At 42.1% G+C, this 22516-nt stretch overlaps 1 protein-coding gene across 2 annotated transcripts in view; it reads left to right on the top strand.

Moving 5' to 3' along the window:
- The first annotated feature begins 964 nt into the window (after positions 1–964).
- prrc2a (proline-rich coiled-coil 2A) overlaps positions 965–22516 on the top strand; it is a 29301-nt gene continuing 7749 nt past the window's right edge. Inside the window, exons 1-15 of one of the 2 annotated variants that reach the window (XM_061742186.1) lie at positions 965–1063; positions 8250–8401; positions 9419–9596; positions 9697–9793; positions 11663–11744; positions 12703–12846; positions 13037–13275; positions 13364–13452; positions 14046–14173; positions 15193–15295; positions 15410–15572; positions 16886–17426; positions 17765–18018; positions 18520–18814; positions 21411–21633. In XM_061742186.1, coding sequence (XP_061598170.1) covers positions 8287–8401; positions 9419–9596; positions 9697–9793; positions 11663–11744; positions 12703–12846; positions 13037–13275; positions 13364–13452; positions 14046–14173; positions 15193–15295; positions 15410–15572; positions 16886–17426; positions 17765–18018; positions 18520–18814; positions 21411–21633 — 2651 coding nt within the window. In that variant the 5' untranslated portion in view covers positions 965–1063; positions 8250–8286. Of the gene's footprint in view, positions 1064–1234; positions 1272–8249; positions 8402–9418; positions 9597–9696; positions 9794–11662; positions 11745–12702; positions 12847–13036; positions 13276–13363; positions 13453–14045; positions 14174–15192; positions 15296–15409; positions 15573–16885; positions 17427–17764; positions 18019–18519; positions 18815–21410; positions 21634–22516 lie in introns of those variants that run through there. The other variant, XM_061742187.1, reaches the window with a different exon arrangement.

Genomic DNA, 22516 nt, shown 5'->3' with positions numbered 1-22516 from the left:
ACTTTTTTCTCGACATTTCGACTTTTTTCTCGAAGTGCATAATGAAAAAAAAATGTTCCTCCTCTAAAATATTGTAAATATCTAAATATTTTTCTCCTGTCTGGCCCTAATACTCTTCTGTACAATTGCTTTGAGAAAAGGATTGATATAAGCAGTACTGGAATTGAGGGGGGATGAGGGGGGATGACATCCCCCCTGAAATAAAAACGGTCCAAATCATGCCCCCTGTAAAACCGCCAAAAAAATCTGCCAGTGGAACAAGATTTATCTACTTATTACAAGCAAAAAAAAAATCTTGTTCCACTGGCAGATTTTTCTACTTATTTCAAGTGAAAATCTACTTGAAACAGGTGAAGATTGTTGTTTTTTCCAGTGATGAGTCTTGTTTTAAGTGTTATAAGATTTCTTTTTACTACAATCAGACATTTTAACTAGAAATAAGACAAATATTCTTGTTAAGATTGTGAGTTTTTGCAGTGATCCATGTTACTTATCCTGTGAAGGACAGAGTCATATTGATAAGTTCAGAAAAGTGTTTTTTATTGTTGTGTTTTGATGTATTTGATGTAAGTCCAGTGGATATTTAAAGCTTACAGAAGGCTGCATTTAACTGCTGCTATGTCATTCCTGCAGTATTTCTGCAGGTGTTTTGGTGATTATTATTTGTAATATATTATATTATTTGTAATCAGCACAAATTATCTGTTCCCATATGATCAAATCCACCATCCCCCCTGATTTTCTTTTTTTTTTTTTTACAACTCGAGTACTGAATATAAGTATTTTTAAGAACAACCATTTACATTATACAAAGCTACATTATATCATTCAATTGTAACGCTTATTTTAGATGATTGAGGAGTGTGTTAGAAACAATAATCAAAAATAAACTAAAGTGTGTCAGTTAGTGGTTTCTAGCGTCTCAACGGCTCCCCCTGGCGGACTCAGCCAGTACTGCCCAGTAGCCGCTGACGGCTCGTTAGGTGACGGTTCCAGTCCTGCATCAACTATTTCCTTTCTCCCCCTTTTCATTTATTTTTTGGGAAAAAGAAAACGAGTGCAAGTAAGCTTAACACATTCTATAAAAAAAATATAAATATATAAATGCATATGTGCATGCGGTGCCGGCCGTATTAGAGGTAATCAGAGGTTTGTGTGCAGGACGAGCTTCAGTAGCGGCTCCAGCTTAGCCTAGCCTAGCCTAGCCTAGCTTAGCTTAGCTTAGCATTAGCTCCACAGCTGAACCTCGAGACGAGTCGGGACGAGAGCAGGTCAGTGGCCGGACAGAGCAGCGCGGCTTTCCCCGGCACCGAGCACTAATATCTGACCGGGACCAGCTGGCCAGTACTGTACTGGTCGTGTCCCAGCCGCCGTTATTCCGTTATATTCCGTTATTTTACTGTTTTATTGATTCTCCGTGCTGGTTGTTGTGGTTAGCGCCTGGTTTAGCCTAGCGTGGACCGGTCTACCCAACGCTGTTGTGGGTTTTTATTGTTATTACTGATTACACGCTGTTTTATTCCCAATTTATCTTTTTAAACGAGTCCGTTGTTCAAATATTTGTCCTTTAATTGCGACTGTGCAGTGAGCGGATAAACGTTAAGCCTGATTTATGCCTCCGCGTTAAATCGCCGCACGTAGCCTACGGCGAAAGGTACGCGGCGACGCACACCGTACACCGTAGGGGCCTGCGTCGGTGTGACGCGGAACCATAAATCAGCCTGTAGCAATAGCTGCCAGGCTAAGTCGCGTAGCTGCAGCCGAGACTGTCGCTTTATGACACGCTTCCCCTCAGGTAAAAGCGTTTTATTGGTGATTGTGAAGCTGTGGTTTGATGTTGTGCTCGACCCGCTGCTTGTTTCTGGTTGAAATGGCCATTCTGACTCCGCGAACGACCGTGGGCCGCTGCGCCGCCATTTTGTTTTGTTCTCCGTAAAGGCTGATTTATGGTTCCGCGTCACACCGACGCAGAGCCTTCGTGCGTAAGGTACGCGGCGACGTGCACCGTACGTTGCGCTTCGCCGCGTACCCTACGCACGTCGAATTAACGCAGAACCATAAATCAGCCTTAATAAAAAGCTTATATTCCGCATCGCTCCCAAGCCTCCTATTATCTACTGATAAACGACACTGTTGGGGGAAAAAAAACGTCCAATTGCAGTCAAGTCGACTCATACACGAAGTAAAGCTGGTGATGGCTCTGGGTGTATTATGAAACTGGTTTTATTCCCCTCCCCGCCGCCAGTGCAGAGGCCCCGTGTGCAGCAGCCAGTCCTCCATCTGTCTGCTTTTAGCAGTTTGGGATCATTTAAACATTCTGACCAAGGTTGCAGATGTTGTATCTGTCACTAATATGGGGCCAATATGTGTAACTGTTAAGAATTGCGAGGCATCTTTTGTGCTGGCCGTTGCTTCGTTCCTGTTAATCCCCACACATGCAGTTGACCAGCCATCCCACGACCTAATTTTTTAATCTCATCTGGCTATTGAGTCAGGCAGGGTGCAATGCTGCTGCTCCAGAATGACCATGTGAAACCTGTAATTTCCTGATATTTTTTGCAGTGATTTGTGTCATTGCAAACATTGTACATTTTTATCTCGGCCAATGCACAGTCAACGCTGTTTAGACTGGCGTTTTAATTTTACTTAAATCTCATTAATCTTATCTTTTTGATTGCTGCCCATGAAAGTGCAAAAATATGGCTGTTTTTTTTCTTTATATATATATATATATATATATATACACACACACAGGACTGTCTCAGAAAATTAGAATATTGTGATAAAGTTCTTTATTTTCTCTAATGCAATTTCAAAAACAAAAATGTCATACATTCTGGATTCATTACAAATCAACTTAAATATTGCAAGCCTTTTATTATTTTAATATTGCTGATTATGGCTTACAGTTTAAGATTAAAGATTCCCAGAATATTCAATTTTTTTGAGATAGGATATTTGAGTTTTCTTAAACTGTAAGCCATGATCAGCAATATTAAAATAATAAAAGGATTGCAATATTTCAGTTGATTTGTAATGAATCCAGAATGTATGACATTTTTGCATTACAGAAAATAAAGGACTTTATCACAATATTCTAATTTTCTGAGACAGTCCTGTGTGTACTATATGTCCATGTCCATTACCTTCTGGTATTGTTGTCCTTACCATTGCTGGTATTTATTATAAATATAAGTTAACTGTCACCCGTGGTGACAATATATATTGTTCCTGGATTTGCACGCATTGTGGTCGTGAAATGCAAAAAATCTGTCAAGTTGTTAATGAGAAACAGGGGTGGGATAAGTTTTCTTCTTCCCACTCCCTTTCGAGTGTTAACGAATTAATTTGTATTTTGAACCTGCACCTGATAAACTTGATAAAGGTATTTGTTTAATTTTCTGTTGCACGCAGGTCACTTATGTTATGTTGTATTGCTCGAAATAAATATGAATTGAATTGAAATGCACAGTCAACGCTGTTTAGACTAGCGTTTTAATTTTACTTAAATCTCATTAATCTCATCTTTTTGATTGCTGCCCATGATATTGCAAAAATATGGATGTTTTTTTTTTCTTTTTATATATATATATATATATATATATATATATATATATATATATATATATATAGAGCGTTATTTAAAATAATGGGGAACACATGATTGCATTGAATAGATCACTGTGGACAGATTTCATCCTTCATTAATAACGGAGTGATGAATTGGTTTATGCAGACTTGGAGCAAAAATCATCCTACATTCATCTTAAGTGCAATACTGTTGTTTTGACTGGACTAAAAATAAAACATAGGTAGGCTTTGAAACTACTCCTCTGAATGGACTATGTTGGGTTTTTCATACAGAAATTGTGTATTAAAATAACCAATTTCCCCCTTCAAAATCCATTCATCAGGGCATTATTGCACTCACATAATACTAGTTTTATCAATCCGGTTTATAGTTGGTCATCTAACTTGTTATGACAGTTTTACCTTGGTGTGCATGGTCGTTTGCACTCTCCAAATCAAGCTTTGTGCTGCAGAATAAATTGGTCTAAGAAATGGAAAAGGTTCTAGGGTGCAGCAGCCAAAATAGCTCTTTTTTTTAAAGATTTATTTTGTAGCCAGACTATTTCCTTACAGTTGATTTTGTGTCAATGCATGACAAGTGGATCTTTCTGTCCTTCTGCCTTGAATGTTGCTCATTTTACTAGGATTACATTTGAGTTACTAGCAATATACAAAAAAGAAAAAAATGTGAGAAAAGGTGTAAAGTGCAGTCACAATATATGTCTGTTATTTTGCTTTTCTTGACATTGCACTTCTTCAGATGTGACTATTTTACAATATACATTTCCAAATCATCGTGTCAATAGAGTAGGTCAATAAATCAATGTTATCACTTAATTTGAGTCAATAGTATATGGTGACGTTTAAAAATGAAACTGATTTTCTCTTAAGTTTTCATGATTATGGTATTTCACTGCCATCACTTTCATAATTCCATAACAACTCCACCCCTCGAGTTCTCTTAAGAGATGGACATAAATTCAGAAAGGAGCCGTTTGTGATATATTAAGTCAGTAGTTTTCCAAAAAAGAAGAAAGAAATCCCAAAACTCGGGAGTGGGTTGTATTTTCAATGTCCAATGAAGTGTCATTCACTGTTACTGTTACGTCTGTCTATGCAGTCCATGGCAAAATAAGGGTAGCACCACAGTTGATTTTTATTTTTTTCTTTCCAGCATGTGAATTGGAGGTGTGCAAGTAAATAGAAGTTTGCGTTGTGTAAACACATGTTTGCTGTAAAGTTTGTCTACATTCTGTGGCAACTAAAGGTAGCTGCACAACTAATTCATTAAAGCTATTTTATTTCAACATCTTAAGTGAATTGGAGAAGTGTGTGGCACAGAATTTGAGCTGCACAAGACAGCTGGACCCTTAAAGGAATCGGACAACCGTCGTAATATTATTTTCCTGCAGTGTTGCATATGTTAAAGTTACAGTGTGGTTTCTCATCACTAGAAATATAGTGGTCTTTTACAATATTTCATTTGTTTTAGAATAAATTAAGTCTTAAAGTCAAGATTGTACTTAATAAATTGGCCCGATCCTGTTTTAATGACCAATAGTAGAGGAGCTGGACCAAGAAGGGCAGCCTTTGCTTAATGTGGAGGACTTTTTACGTTACCTGATGCATTTCTGCATCAGGTAACGTAAAAAGAGGAGACAAGGAAATGTAAAAACAACAATGCGCATGTATAAGGAAAACAAAAAACAAAATGCATACATTTCTTGATGTAAATCAAGAAATCTTATAAGGAAAAGGAAAAAAGAAAATATATATATTTGTGCTTTTATTTTTAATTATTTCAGTTCTAGTCTTCCATAGCCCTAATCAGTGTTGCTGCAATATATTTTGCAGCCCTTGATGTAACTGCTGTTTCTCTTCCTGGTATGCAGGAGGGCAGTTATTTAGGTATCGTAAAGATTCTTGAATTTACCATCAGATATTCCATTATTTTAATCCTTTGAGTTCTCATTTCTGGGAATGTGCAGTTCATGAATTATAACGCAGAACAATGGTAAAGTGTTTGTGATGGTTGTTCTTGGCTTTTTTAGTTGTTAAAGTGGTTCCTCTCCTCGCGAATCAGTTCACAGGCCATTTGTATAGACTTACAGTGTTTTAAGACTTAATTGACATCAAGTGAATAAAATTAAAAAGGCAGCTTGAAGGAATATTCTGTTCTTTGTAGCTGTGTTAATATGAGTTGTTTGAGGTTGTGGCAACAATTTCACCTGATGGTAGCAGCATAATCGTGCTGAAATCTCACAGATGTCAGCTCTGTGTGTTTTATTGATGTGCTGTAAAATAAGTTGAAGCTAAAGGCCTGGCTGTTGCCATGGAGCTCATCCCTGTTTCAAGGCAAGACATGGAAGAATATCATTTATAATGTGTTGCTATAGAAACCATGATTTTTCCTTTCCTTTCTTTTGTACAGTGTTTCGAGAGATGAGTGATTTATTAGATCTGCTGACTTTGATTGTGTTTACTCTGGCATGATGCAGAGTCTGACTCAATTGATATTTGTGGAACGGTAATGTATTGGGACAGTTATTGAATACTTGTCCACCAGCCCAAAAGCTGTCAGAACCAGGATTGGTTAATTGGTAAAAAGTTACATGGATGCATCTGTAATGGTTCTCATAAAATTTTAGTTGATGATAAATTATCTGCAAATAAATATTGTTAAAATATAGTGGTAGAATTAATTGTAAACATTTATGCATTTGTGAGTGGATAGAAATCATTTTAGCAATTATCCAAAAATGGATTGCCATCAGTTGTGGCCAAAAATCTCTTGATTCTCAATCTCTGATGTGTTTGTCTTATTTTAAATACCACACCTGATTTCTGATTTTTAAAGGAGCTTGAGGCCGGATTGTGGCAAGATTTATGAAAAAAATCCGTATACATTTTAAGTTTTCTAGTAATAATGTCAGATGAAGCGTTCCAAACCCAAAAGAATGAGCCCTCTAGTGTATCTCTCCTTTGCCTTGAACAGGCCGTGTGCTGCAAAATGTGCTGCAATTCGGTCCCGAATTTCCCGCGCTGGGCTGTGGATGTGACGTCACATGACACTGCATGTGCGTTCTCCCCGTTCTCCCGTGCCGGCTTCACTGTTGGCTGCAGTACCCCCGACGGCCGTCGTGGTGAATGGTGGCGCTAGAGAGTCTCATTTCTTAAAAGGAGCCTCAAGCTCCTTTTAATTAAATTATTTTCTCTTAAAATAAACTATAAAATGTCCTAAATTTGACTTTAAACGTAAGAATAAATAAAGATGTGAGTAAATGTCAGTATTAACTCTGAGGCTTAATTTATTCAAAAATAAATAATAAGCATGTAATTGGGCACTATAGCATTATAATGATTAGCAGTGTGATAGCTGAAGTTAATTGTATTCAGCATGTGGTTGAATCCAGCCCTTTTCACGGTAAATGGCCCTACATGTTTAGTGGTGTGAATCACCATTGCATGTGTAATGTCGTCCCACCACCACTTCTTATCATAAGGGATACGACAGGAAAATAACGCCACAAGTGTTGCCTAGGTCTTTAAAGAATTCCCTTGTCTTGTCCAGCGAGCAGTGGGTGCCACATATTTCTTCCACTCATCTCAGATGCTGGAATGAATGAATGAATGAGTTGTGCTGCTGCCTTAAGCTACCATGGGCTGTAGGCAGCTATGGACAAACTTTACAGCAGACAGTGGTTTGCACAACGTCGCAAAAACAAACCACTTTCAGGTTACTGTGCTGTTTCGGAACTTTCTAAAGCTTGAGTTATAGTTCTGCGTCAAAACGACGCCGTGCCTACGGCGTGTGGTACGCGTCGACGCAGACCACACGCCATCAGTGACGGCGTCAGTGACGCGCACCTCCCGAAAATTGTAACTACTTATCGAGGCGACGCAGACCAAACGCAGACCGAGGGGGCTGTGATTGGTTCGCTTGGTAGCAACGCATTTCCGGTTTCCGGTTTGAAGCAGTCGTGAACTTTCAGCGCTCTTTTCTTCGTGTATGTGAGATTTTTTTTTTTTTGTTTTTTGCACAATAGTTGTCCTTATAGCGGTCATGGGGGTTACTGCACCGCGGAGAAATGGAGTGACGGAGAAGTCCGAAGGGTTCACGACAGCGTTACGGTGACGCCGTGTGCACGGCGTTGATTTGACGCAGAACCATAACTCAAGCTTTAGGAGGAAACTTATCACGTTTAACAACACACATGGCTTTGTTATTGATTTGTTTCTATCTGAAGAGAACAGTCGATCCGGAAGCACAACTACAGAAACTTGTGGGAGTGCTATACAATGATTATGCAGAGTAAAGCAAAAATCTATTTTTCAAAGATTGTCATAACCTATCAATTTGAATAAATTGATAAAAAAACAATTTATTGCCCAGCGCTACATCAGTACAAATAATTGACATATGGCTGTTATGTAATAACGTGTATTTGAACTATTACAATAATTCTTAGTCACCAAATTGAGGTTTAATTGTATCAAATTGATAACATGCATGGTGCATTCCAACTGTGGAAAAAATGCATGTGGACAGATCCTGTCAAAGGTGTCTTTTTGTTGTTTTTAAATCAGCCAACATTGCATTTTCTTAATGGAAGCAGTTAAAAATGTAAGGGTTTTACTTTGTGAGCATACCTGGTGTCAACTCTCTTTTATTTTCCCAGTCTCAGGGTTCACCATACTCAATGAGCGGACAGCGCAATGTCAGAGCGCTCTGGGCAAACTGCAAAGGGGAAGGAAGGCAAAACCAAGTATGCGTCTCTCAACTTGTTTGATACATACAAAGGAAAGAGCCTTGAAACACAAAAGCCTGTTGGTAAGTAATTTGGATGTGTCATGAACTAGCACGCACATGCACGGTTGTAATGTCAGAGGCATATATCTCCCTATGTAGTGGCATTTATTTTTCATAATTCATTTATAAATTATGTTAAATTATGCTGATTTGTCACTCGGAAATATAGCTTATTGCCCAAAGAAACAGATTCAGCTAATTCAGTTAAATTTACTAATTGTGTTCTGATTTTGAATAAAAAAAAGATCCTTACTTTGCCGCGTTTATTCTTACAATAATTTGCTGCAATTTGAATGACTTAATTCCTAAATGATGCTTTGCTGCTTTCCAAATATAGTTTCTCAAATTTCCAGCTGGCAGCAAGCTTGTTTTTCTTTTCTGGGACAGTTACTATTGATGGGTTTTTACACCTGTCTATGTAAACTTGAACAAAGATACATTCATTTAGACAGTTCCCTAGTGTAGGTGGTTAAAAAGAATTGACAAAGCCTAGCAACTGAATGGCTTCTTAGCCTTAACACCTCACCTGAACTCTGGAAACAGAGGTGCCCTGCATCAGAGTCTTATTTGTGGATGCTGATTTACTTTTATGTCAAGGCAACAGTTTTTTTTATTTTTTATTCAGAGGTTCCCCATTAAACCTAAGCAGCTGTCTTTGTCCCCAAATTGCAAAATACACATTGACACAAAAGGTCCATGCACTGCTGGTTTCTCCAAACCTTAAGGAGCAAATGAGGGATCGATATTTAGAACACCTTCACATTTCAGTCAGGTTTTTTTTGTCTTTGATTCAGCTGGGATACAGACCCTAGCAGAAATACATTTCCTTATAAAATACAATTTAAATGTTTTTTTTTTCTTAAAATAAAATTCACAATCACCAAACTTTGTGGTCTTTAGTATCTTAATTGCTTATTCACCTAAGCCAGCAAACTACATTCCTATCATCAGGTTGTTCTGTACAGCCAATAGATTTTGTAGGTTTCCAATTTCAGTGATCCATTTCTGCTAATGAGCTTCTTTCTCTTCTCGCATCAGTTCCCCCCCGCCATGGCCTACAGTCTCTTGGTAAAGTTGCCTCCGCAAGGCGTATGCCACCCCCTGCCAACCTGCCCAGTCTGAAGGCAGAGAACAAAGGCAACGATCCCAACGTCTCACTTGTTCCCAAAGACGGCACAGGATGGGCAAGCAAACAGGACCCAGCAGACCCAAAGAGGTAATGCAATATTTCAATATTAGAGAGTTAAACTCAGAAATTTTATTCACAATTTTTCATGTTTTTCATTATAATCACTAATGCCATGTCTTTTTCTCAGTACCGATGCATCGTCAGCACCGCAGCCGGAACCGCAGCCGTCTGTGGCTTCACAGATACCTGCACCACCCCGCCCGAAAACCCCGCCAGCTTCAGAGGTGCCTACTGTCCATATAGATAATTACCGTATTTTCGCGACCATTCGGCGCACCGTGTGGAAAGGCGCACCCTCATTTTTGTGTGTCATTTTTAGATTTAAAACATACATATGGCGCACCGACCCAAAAGGCGCAGTCTACAGAGCAGAGCTGCACACACGCGTGCCGCAAAACACGCCGGCCGGAAAACACACACACCCGCTGCAGAACGCACACACATGCAGAACGCACACACATGCAGAACGCACACACAAGCACACAAGCGCTTATTTAAAAAATAGAGCGGGAGCAAAACCTCTGTTTCTGCATTAAAGAGCTCCGCTAATTCAGCTGCGCCAGTCCGAATTTCCTCGGTGTCAGTCACTTTCTGCACAACAGTAAATAAACTTTTCATACCCCGTTGTGCGGATCCTCCACCGCGCAGAGCCCGTCTCTCCCCAGCGGGGTGGAGCAGCGCGCGTCACAGCGGCTTTAACCGGGAATGTGACCTGTTCGGACCGGCTGGGACCGAAGCCACCCACCTGTATGGGAGTAGGGGCTCCCGGGGAAAGACCAGCGGCATTTCGGCCGGATCTGCCCCGGGGATGGTGCGCCCTGGCCCGGCAAACCCGCGGCGGGAGCCTGGCGGCTCCTGAGCGCATCCTCTGCATCTTGGTTAGGCTACCAGAGATCAAACCGACAGATTTGCCTGAAAATCTCGCAGGGTGAAGTTGTTCCGACCTGGGACAGACCCCTGAATAAATAAAGGTAAGAAAATAAACGTTTCATACCCCGTTGTGCTGCGTTGTGCTGCGGATCCCGACCGCGGCGGTCCCGGGTCCCGCGTCCCGCGTCCCGGGTCCCGCGTCCCGGGTCCCGCGTCCCGCGTCCCGGGTCCCGCGTCCCGGGTCCCGCTCCGCGCTGGTCCCGGGTCCGCTCCCCGTCTGCTCCCCCGCGCTGGACCCGCTCACACACGCGCTGTCGGGGAGCCGGTACCGGGGTTTGTATCCGACAGGAGCTCCAGTCCGAATTTCCAGACCTGTCTCAGCCACCTGATCATCATCATCCCTTCATCCAGCCCCCCCCTTTCCATTCGTCCTTATAATGACTCCGGCTGGAAACGTCTTATGCAAAGTTTTTCTTTTAAAAATCACCATAGGTTTCTGTCCATCAGCTGCGCCAGTCAAGCGCTACATAAATGAGAATCTGTGTGTCGCGCCGCGAATACACACCCGCGCATGTCGGGGTCCGGTACCGGGTTTGTAACCGACAGATTTGGCTGCAAATTTCGGAGGGTGAAGCTGATCAGACCTGAGACAGACCCCAGAAATCTCTGCTCGCAAAGCGGCCGGGAACCAGGTCGATTGGACCGCTTGGGGAACCAGGAAGTCGGGTTGCAGCAGCGCCCATCACCGCGCTGCTCCAGCCGCTGCTTTAACCGGGGAAAGTCACCGGTTCCGACATGCAAAACACACGCGCGCTGCAGAACAAGTGTGCTTATTTAAATAGAGCGGGAGCAAAACTTAGTTTGATTGTATTTTATTTCACTTTACACATCAAGCAAATCCTTAAAAGTTTTCATCTTCTGTTTCGCATTAAACAGCTCAGTGGATGGTCTCATTCAGCTTCACCCGCCCCCTTCTCCCTTTACCGTTCTCATGGCCGGCCTTACATTACCGTAATTCAGGTAATAGACACGGCGCACCGTTTCTTAAGGCGCCCGGCACATTTAAAAAAAAAAAAAAAAAAAAAAAAGTTGCGCCTTATGGTCGCGAAAATACGGTAAAACAAAATTAGCTGTTGGATAAATAAACCACCAGAAAAAAAATTATAGCTGTCACAGTTAACAATTATCTTATTGTATTTGTCTTTTGTGTGCACCTTCTTCAGGCTCTAGCCCCAGCTTCAACCCAGGCCGCAGGGGCAAGGTCTTGGGCACAGGCCAGTGTTACACATGGAGTACAAGGGGATGGTGAGCAACCCCTTTTTCACATCTTTTATATTTTTATATATATATATATTTTTTTTTTTTTATTTATTTATTTTTTCTTTATTATTATTATTATTGCGAGCACTGTAAGAATTTACAAGATGCATGTACATGTCAAAAAAATAATATACAAATTCAGTTCATTGAACATGCAAAACTTAAATATTTTACAGTACACTTCCTGATAGTTTGCATCATATCCAGTGCTATTTTCTCCATCTTACCACCCCCCACCCACAACCTCTCCCCACCCACACGAATACATGTACATCCATATACAAAAAACCAACACAGTAACAAAACACATCAAGACAACAAATAACACAAACAAATAGAAAGAAAGAAAGAAAGAAAGAAAGAAAGAAAGAAAGAAAGAAAGAAAGAAAGAAAGAAAGAAAGAAAGAAAGAAAGAAAGAAAGAAAGAAAGAAAGAAAGAAAGAAAGAAAGAAAGAAAGAAAGAAAAGAGCTGCTATCAGATCATATTAGTGGTCGAGCTAGTTCATTCTGATACAGTTCAGAAATGGATCCAAAGAAATTTGTTTTTTCCAAATGTATAATGGAGATCATTTCATTAAGCCATTTCTAGAAACAAGGAGGTGAAGGTGTTTTCCAGTCCAATAAGATTATTCTCTTAGCCACAATCATTCCGAGCATCAGCGCCTGTTGTTCCTCAAGAGTGTAATCCAAGAAGGCTTCTGAACATCCAAAGAGAGCTACGGTAGTTGAGGGTCCAGGGGAAAGCCCTTTGAGTAAACCTTTGAAAACCAATCATAGATGCTTAACCAGAAACCATTAAGGAGAGGACAAAACCAGAAAAGGTGTGCTAGTGAACCATCTTTTTTTTAAAAACTTTTTAACATCTTTTTTTTTTTTTACTTTTGTTAGTTCAAACTATTTGTCGCCGTTTAATCTTGTTCTGTCCCCTTTTTCTGTTTTTTAGGTGGAAAGGTATCAAACCCACCGTCGCGATTCTCTCGCGAGGAATTTCCCTCCCTGCAGGCGGCTGGCGACCAGGACAAAGCTGGCAAAGAACAGGCCACTGCAGATCAGTGGTATGGGCCCGGACCAAGCCTCCGCCCCCAGAGTGAGTGTGTCTCTCAAAATACCAAATTATTCATCTAAATTCTTTTCAAGCTGTGTGAAGTCTTTATGTGACAAGGCAGCAGTTCAAATTATTTAGTTCCCTAGACATTTATTAAAACAATGGCGTCTCTCTAAAATGCCTACATCACATGTACTTACTGACCTCTCATTCCCATGTTCACTGACCACAGACGTTACAAGTTGGCGGGACGGTGGGGGCCGAGGATTGGCACCCACCCTTCCTGGGGAGGTGGCAGCAGAGGGTGGCCCAGGAGTTCTGGTAATGGATGGGGCAGCTGGTGTCCCCCCTGGAAACTCCCAGAGCCACGGGCCACCTAGAAACCCTCCTGCAGGCAGTCCCGCCCTGCCCCTGCCCCAGCCTCCTGTGGGGCCTGGGTTTCCTCCCTATCGAGGGATCATGCCTCCCTTTGTAAGTTTCATTTTTCTTTAATCTCTTGTTTTTTTAAATATGTAGAAAGATATATCTTTATAAGCTGCATCTGTTCCTTTTGCTTTAGATGTATTCTCCCTATCTGCCGTTCCCGGCCCCTTTTGGACCTCAAGGGCCCTACAGGTACCCCCCACCTGGGGAAGGGCCCCCACAAAGGTATGTGACATGCTAAAATAAGTTAGTTTTTTTTTTTTGTTTTTTAGATGGACAGAGTTTGGCTGATAAATATACAGGACTGTCTCAGAAAATTAGAATATTGTGATAAAGTTCTTTATTTTATGTAATACAATTGGAAAAAACAAAAATGTCATACATTCTGGATTCATTACAAATCAACTGAAATATTGCAAGCCTTTTATTATTTTAATATTGATGATTATGGCTTACAATTTAAGATTAAGATTCCCAGAATATTCGAATTTTTTGAGATAGGATATTTGAGTTTTCTTAAGCTGTAAGCCATGATCAGCAATATTAAAATAATAAAAGGCTTGCAAAATTTCAACTGATTTGTAATTAATCCAGAATGTATGACATTTTTGTTTTTGTAATTGCATTACAGAAAATCACAATATTCAAATTTTCTGAGACAGTCCTGTAAATAAAAAGTCATTTAAAAATAAAATTCATAATGCACAATGGGCTTTGAATGGTCATCACTTATTTTTTTTTCCCCCTTTTTTTTTTTTATTTTAAAATTTTTTTTGAAAGTATCTCCATCACACTCATTACCTTGTCCACTCTTGTAGGTTCCCACGTGGACAAGGTGGCCCTCGTGACTCAGGTGGAGAGGTGGTAAAACGACCCCCTATCCTTAAACAGGACGACCTGAAGGAGCTGGATGAGCTGGACCATGATGGAGACGAGGGCTGGGCAGGTACAGAAATACACCCATTCACAGGCGCACATGTATATTGTGACAATGTTGTGGAATCTGTTCCAATTATAAATTTAGCATCAGGTGGAGAAAAAAAGCATACAATTGAGAGGAGAAATAAAGTCAGTAAAAGCCATTTTATGTATGTAGTTAGTTAGTTAGTTAGTTAGTTAGTTGTTATATCTGCCATGACAAAGCATTTGCCACAATTGATTTGCCATCAAGTCTTATGCACAGTTGCACTACAGTGGCTTGCTGTTCACCTCTAATGGCTCACAGCTTAGAGAGCCCAGTTCAAATCCCAGTTTGGGCTTTTCTGTTTGGGGTTTGCATGTTGTCCCTGTGTATGAGCCTTCCAGGTAGTCCACCTTCCTCCTACTGTCCAACAGTTGTAATAAAAATGATAGGTTATCATTTTTCTAGCAATTTGCATGCTTTGAATATTATACAGATGGACAGAAATCTCATCAACTTCCTCCCCTCACTTACATTTAACAGTTTCTGGTTTCAAGTATAATAAATGTGTTCAACCTAGCTACATTGTTCATTTCATTTTTTCTAGGGTTCACTATAACTAACAGTACTTGTGACTTATTTTTAGTTTATTTTATCATGTAAATCTCACACCACCGTAACCCCTGTGAAACATTTTCAATTAATTCTTTGATAAGGTCATTCTAAAGAGACACATTTGTTTATTTTCATGTGTCAAACCACATTAAAATTTCACATTCAAGTGTCAATGCACATTGCAGATTATTTCTGCTTTTGAGTAATGATGAAACTGATGGTGTAATGGCTGTAGGTAAGGTGGATGCTTCGCCACATTGTGGTAGTTTTACATATCAGATTTACTGTGAATTCAAGCAGGGGTTCAAGTTGATTAGTTACTCAGTAAACAGGGGTAAGAGTAGAGGGGAACATCGAATTTGTCACTGTAATGAGTTGTAACCAATGTTACAATTATGTTGGATCCAAAACTGTTCTTGATGTCTTAAGTATTGTTATTGTTTGGACAGGGCCTCACGAGGAGATTGATTACTCTGCCAAGCTGAAGTTCAGTGACGATGAAGGCGATGAAGATGGGGAGGATGAGGGAACTGAAAGCCAGAATGACTCACGGTGTGTGACAAATTCCCAACTATTATCACAATTTTGCTTTCTGGCAGAGTTCAGCCAGACTCAGAGCTACAGTGTATTAAGTTTCGATATGCACTTTTGTCATCTTGTCTTCAGTGAGCAACAGAGAAGTCAGGATGCTCCCAATGCGACCTCGAACTCTCGAGCCTCAGACAATGGAGGAGACACCCGTCGCACTCCTCCCAATAATACTGACAGTGGCCGGGCCGAGGAGGGTGGCAGCGGCTGGGGAGGGCAGGGAGCACCACCCAATTACCAGGTAATGTGTCCAACAGCAACAACTAAAAGTGGCCTTGTGACAAACTTAAGCAATAAGTCGTGTCCAAATGTACAACACAGGGTTTTTGTTGTCACTGTCAGGGAAAGACGTATCTGTGGCCAGAGCTATGTCAGTGTTTGTATGCTTGTGTCAGTGTAGATTTTTATGGTGGACCGTGGCTAACCCGGTCTGCCTGTATTCAGGGGCGCAGGCCTGGATTGGGGGGTCCGTGGGAGCAGGGGCCGCTCCTCGGACAAGGCCCCTACTCCTTTTATCGACAGGTTAGGGCAGGGGTGGGCAAACTTTTTGACTCACGGGCCACAATGCGTTCTAACATTTGACAAGAGGGGCCGGGCCAGGAGCATTTGGATGGAGTGTTTGGGCTGGATATAATAAAGCATTGCATGTAGTGTGAGCGAACCTCATAGCACAGTAAGAACACGCAAATAAATGTACAACCCGATTTATTAACAGAGTTGCACTGAAGATTGTCTTTCAAATGTGCAAAATAGCCCTTATTAGTTAATAAGTTTGTCTCAAGGAATATGCAAGATATGGCGTTTACACACTATTTTGCACAATACTGGAAGGAAGAAAATGCAAATAGATTACAATAGCATAGTGTACGCATTTGGATTTATCCAACCTGGAGATTACTTAAGTTTTTAATACGTTTCAATCGAAGGTACAAAGTTAAAGAAATCAACATTTATTAAAAAATGAATGGAATCACTTTCAACATTCAAAACATATTATTACTCATCGAAATACTCAAGCTCAATAATATTTAATTGTGCAAAATCATGGATGGATTATCCTGACTGCGCTCTCTCTGAGTCTCTGTCCTGTGCGATTTTTTTACAGAAGGGTTCGAATGGCGACATGAAACTAAATGAAATACGCGCCACTCTAATAACGGTCAATGTGTTTGAGTGCGCATGCGCCATCTATTGGGGAAATGTGGGCATTGCAGGGAAAGGTGGAAAATGAACAAGGTTTTTATCATAATTTGGACAAGTCCGCCAGGCCCGATTGAAAAGCGCAACGGGCCGTATGTGGCCCGGGGGCCGTAGTTTGCCCATGTCTGGGTTAGGGCCTCATAGACAAGTCATCTATGTCATAAACATCCACCAATAACAGATCTTAATTCATCTTTAGTTTTAAGTTTGTGTTTTTTTTTCTCCCCCACTTGAGTTTTATTGAAGTGTATGTAATCATTCATAGAGCATTTCCTAAAAGATGACTGTAACTATCTACAGGATTTAAATTTGCACCATAGAGCATATGTCATTGTCATGTTTTCAACCCTTCAGGATCGATCACATAACCAGGGTGCACCTGCTGGTCCGGGGAAGCCCGGTCCTGCCCCGCACCAACAAGCAGCAGGGGCTCCTGCCCCTCCGGCCCAGCAAGGCCTGCAGGTCCACGGAGCCCAGGAGGACGAGGACGAGACCTGGCGTCAGCGCAGGAAGCAGTCGTCATCCGAGATCTCTGCAGCTGTGGAAAGAGCTCGGCGCCGTCGTGAGGAGGAAGAACGTAGGATGGAGGAGGAGAGACGGGCGGCCTGTGCTGAGAAGCTGAAGAGGTTGGATGAAAAGCAGCAGCAGCAAAACAGCAGCAGCACAACAGGAGGGGGCGGCAGTAAGACCCCGAGCCTGGATGGGAATTCTACAGCTCCTGCAGTCGGCAGCCCCAGTCCGTCTGTCTCAGCCTCCTCCCCGAACATCAGCCAGCCCCCCTCCCCTTGTGTGGACCCCGAAGAACCGCCAGTGCTTACGCCTCAGCCAGGGCCCGGTACCGCAGGAAACGACCGACAGCGAGCCAGCAGCAACAGCAGCTACGACTCCAGCGCAGGTGGCCTTCTTTTTCTTACACTTTTCTTTTTCTTTTTTTGCTTTTTTAACCCTTGCACTGTCTTTGGGTCAAAAATGACCTAATTCTCCTTCCTTCCTTCCTTCCTTCCTTCCTTCCTTCCTTCCTTCCTTCCTTCCTTCCTTCCTTCCTTCCTTCCTTCCTTCCTTCCTTCCTTCCTTCCTTCCTTCCTTCCTTCCTTCTTCCCTTCATCTTTCCTTGACCCGAATACAGCACAAGGGTTAAGTGCACATGACTATGAATGAGTGCACAATTGCCCAATTGTTTAAATGAGATCTTAGGTAATGACTAAAGAAGCTGTTTCACTTGTCTTTGTTCAGATGCACAGCAGTGCCCCCAGCCAGCTGTGCCACAGCCACCGCCCACACAGGACACACCTGTACCAGGGGAGACGAAGGAAGAAAGCGCGGCCAGTTCTCACATCCGTGCAGGAGGTGGAGGTGAAAGAGGAGTTGACCAGGTGAAGATTGAGACTGTTGGTGGGGGAGCAGGTCGTCAAGCCAGCGGGCCCCCCGTTCAGGGTTACTCAAAGTACCAGAAGTCTCTTCCGCCTCGATTTCAAAGGCAGCAGCAGGTTAGGAGTTTTTCAATATTCCATTACAAATACGTTTTTCTTTTCATTCTACAGTGAACATAACCATCTGTTTCAAATAATCTGCATCATGTAATTTCCCTTCAGGGATTAACAAAGTTTAGTTGAATTAAATGTTAAAATGCTGCTAAACAAGCCTGCATGGAATGGTCCTATATTTACAGGACTGTCTCAGGAAATTAGAATATTGTGATTTTCTGTAATGCAATTACAAAAACAAAAATGTCCTATCTCAAAAAATTTGAATATTCTGGGAATCTTAATCTTAAACTGTAAGCCATAATCAGCAATATTAAAATAATAAAATGCTTGCAATATTTCAGTTGATTTGTAATGAATCCAGAATGTATGACATTTGTTTTTTTAATTGCATTACAGAAAATAAAGAACTTTATCACAATATTCTAATTTTCCGAGACAGTCCTGTATATTATGAAATTTAAGGATGTTGCATTTTTTCATTTCACCTTTATTTCTCCTCAGGAGCAGCTCCTGAAGCAGCAGCAGCAGTGGCAACAACACCACAACCAAGCGTCACAGAGTCAGCTGTCTCCACAGCCCCAGGCTGCTCCAGGTCCTGCACCAGGTCCCGCGCCGCAGCCCGGACCTGGACCGAAGCCGGGCGGGCCTCTGTACCAGCCCACCAACATGGTCCGACCTCCACCTCTGCCAATGAACTTTGACCCTCGCTGGATGATGATGCCCTACATGGACCCTCGGATGATACAAGGTCGTCCTCCGCCCATGGACTACTATGCAGCTGGCATGCACCCCTCTGGTAAGTGTAATGACAAAGTAAATCATAAAAATTATAGAGCTGCAACTAACGACTATTTTAATAGTCGACTAGTTACCGACTATTGAAACGATTAGTCGACTAATCGGATAATTAGTAATTTTTTTCTTACATTTAATATGAGGTTGCTTTAATTATGTGGCAAATGATCATAAACACGAGAAAGATGGGCACTTAAATGAAAACTTCAACTTTGCCACTGTTCATACAAAAAGTAAATGAAATGTCCTATCTAAAACCGAGGACAGTGTAGACATAAATCCATAAATAAATAAACCTCTGTCCATTATTTTTCATTTTTTAAGGACAGGCAATTGTATTACCGTATTTTCACAACCATACGGCGCACCGTGTGAAAAGGCGCACCCTGTTTTGTGTGTCATTTTTGGTTTTAAAACACACATACGGCGCACCGACCCAAAAGGCGCTGTCTACGGAGACGGAGCTGCACACACACACGTTGCAAAACACACATGCGCTAAAAATAGAGCGGAAGCAAAACTTAGTTTGATATTTTATTTCACTTTTCACATCAATCAAACCCTTCAAAGGTTCATCTTCTGTTTCTGCATTAAAGAATTAAAAAAAAACACCGGTCCCGCACATAAACCTGTCTCAGCCACCAGCCCTTTTCATTTCACTCTGGCTGGAAAAGTCTGTTTAGGCAACGCTTTTCTTTTAAAAATCACCATAGCCGGCAGGTTCTGTCCATCAGCGTGGCAGGCAAGCACAAGAGTAAATAAACTTTTCACCGGGTCCCGGTCCGCCCCCCCGCGCTGGTCCTCCTCCGCCCCCCGCGCTGGTCCCGCTCACACACGCGCTGTCGGGGAGCCGGTACCGGGTTTGTATCCGACAGGAGCTCCGCTCCGCTAATTCAGCTGCGCCAGTCCGAATTTCCAGACCTGTCTCAGCCACGTGATCATCATCCCTTCATCCAGCCCCCCCTTTTCATTCGTCCTTATAATGACTCCGGCTGGAAACTCTTATGCAAAGTTTTTCTTTTAAAAATCACCATACAGTTTCTGTCCATCAGCGCGGCAGGCAAGCACCACATAAATGAGAATGTGTGTGTTTCGCCGCGAACACACACACGCGCAATCTCGGAGGGTGAAGCTGATCCGACCTGAGACATACCCCAGAAATCTCTGCTCGCAAAGCGGCCGGGAACCAGGTCGATCGGACCCCGCTTGGGGAACCAGGAAGTCCGGCTGGAGCAGTGCGCATCACCGCGGCTTTAACCGGGGAAAGTGACCGGTTCCGACCGGCCGGGACCGGAGGAGCCCGCATGGACTGGTAGCAGGGGCTCCCGGGGAAAGAGCACCGGCATTTCAGCCGGATCTGCCCCGGGGATGCGGCGATCGGACCCCGCAAACCCACGGCAGCTGCATCCTCGGTTCCCGACATGCAAAACACACGCGCGCTGCAGAACACACACACACACACACACACAAGTGTGCTTATTTTAAAATATAGCGGGAGCAAAACTTAGTTTGATTGTATTTTATTTCACTTTACACATCAAGCAAATCCTTAAAAGTCTTCATCTTCTGTTTCCGCATTAAACAGCTCAGTAGATGGTCTCATTCAAACCGCAACTCAAGGCTTCACCCGCCCCCTTCTCCTTTTACCGGGTGGCCGGCCTTACATTACCGTAATTCAGGTAATAGACACGGCGCACCGTTTCATAAGGCGCCCGGCACATTTAAAAAAAAAAAAAAAAAAAAAAAAAAAAAAATTATGTGCGCCTTATGGTCGCGAAAATACGGGATATAAAATAAAACGTCTCGTATTTTTTCTCCATCAAGTGGGTAAATGGGTTGTGGATGGCAGGACGTTCACTGGGTTGAACTGGTGTATCATTTGTTGAAACCCGTCACCATCAACCATGAGAGCTGCTCATATCACAGATCAGTATTGACTCAGTGAGGGCAGTCGCCTGTTGCTACACGTCTGCTTCTTCTGCAGAAAGGGGTCCATGGTTGCTCTTCTTCAGACTGCATGCATTTAATTTAAAATACTTTTGTCAGGCATAACGTTAAAGCTCTCTTTTAAAGCCAAGATACGCTTAATATCTTACCAAGACGAGTCCGGTTCATTCAACTGTCCGAGGTGCTTTCTCTCCAAATGCTTGCATTACCGACGTGCTCCCGCGATAAGCAAGGTCTCCTTTTGCAAACCTTGCAAGTAATCTTTTTATTTGCCGTATTCAGGCAAAAATGCTCCCACACTTTTGAAGTTTTGTTACATGCAGCTGCTGTACAGGACGCCGTCATTTTTGTTTAACCGCTACCGCTCGGCTGAGACGATTGTATTGAAGTGAGACGCCTCACTCCATTGGAAAAACACGTCTGGCGACAATGGAATTCATTGTCGACAATTTTGATTATCGATTTTTGTCGACAACATCTACGAACGCTGCAGCCCTAAAAAATAATTACTTTAATAATAACTTTTACATACAAGACAGTTGAGGTATTACTGTGAGATTAGCGAGGGACAAAATCCTGTTTGTTTGACAGCATCTCTTTGTATATTATTAATATTTTGGATATGTATCTGAGTAATTTTTATTTTTCAGGGCTCATTGGGCGTGAGCGATCTGATTCAGGGGGATCTGGTTCAGAACCCTTTGACAGACAGCAACAGCATCCAGGACATCCTCACCGTGGGACTCCCCCTATCGATCCTAAGATGTCCTGGGGGCCAGAGGTGTTCCCTGGTGGAGCGGAGAACCGTGGGCTTGCCTCTCCCCTACGACAAAAACAAACAATGGAGGATGACGATGCAGCAAAGGGGCCCAGGTATCCACACTTTAGTGAATTTGTTTTACACTAAAATTATTCAAGATATTTAAAAAAAAAAACTGTGAAAACCTTGAGTTCTTCCCCATTGTGTCATCTTTCTTACTTTAATCCTTGATGCAACATCTGTAACATACAGGACCGTCTCAGAAAATTAGAATATTGTGATAAAGTTCTTTATTTTCTGTAATGCAATTTAAAAAAAAAAAACAAAAATGTCATACATTCTGGATTCATTACAAATCAACTGAAATATTGCAAGCCTTTTATTATTTTAATATAGCTGATTATGGTTTGCAGTTTAAGATTAAGATTGCCAGAATATTCAAATTTTTAGATAGGATTTAGATTTAGGCCCCGTTTACATGGGGCAAAAACGGAGGCGTTTTCATGCGTTTTGGCCGTTCGTTTACACGTAAACGCAGCTCAAAGCCCCCAAAAACGATCATTTCTGAAAACTCCGGCCAAAGTGGAGATTTTCAAAAACTCTGTTTTCACGTTTGCGTCTAAACGGAGGAAAACGGAGGAAAACAGAGATTTAAGCTTCAGAACGTCACATTATGCACCAGAAACTCACCAGCGTCATGTGTGCGACCTGTGTTTACAATTAGTTTGGCCACCGTCAATATTTTCTTGTATTTTACCTGTTTTATATTCTAAAGTCACACTTAAAAGTAACTCCCCCCCCCCCCGTCCAGCCTCCTGCTCATTCAAGCCTGTGAGCGCGTCAGCCAGCAGCATGAAGCCTGAATTATGGTTCCGCGTTAAATCGACGGCGTAGGGTACGCGGCGACGTGCATCGTACGTGCGCGTCGCCGCGTACCTTACGCCGTAGGCTCTGCGTTAATGTAACGCAGAACCATAAATCAGCCTTAACTGGAAG

The sequence above is a fragment of the Cololabis saira genome, chromosome 15 (assembly GCF_033807715.1).
Source record: "Cololabis saira isolate AMF1-May2022 chromosome 15, fColSai1.1, whole genome shotgun sequence".
Lineage (NCBI taxonomy): Eukaryota > Metazoa > Chordata > Actinopteri > Beloniformes > Belonidae > Cololabis > Cololabis saira.
The sequence above is the reverse complement of the archived record's forward strand: the minus strand, read 5'-3'. Positions and strand labels throughout refer to the sequence as shown.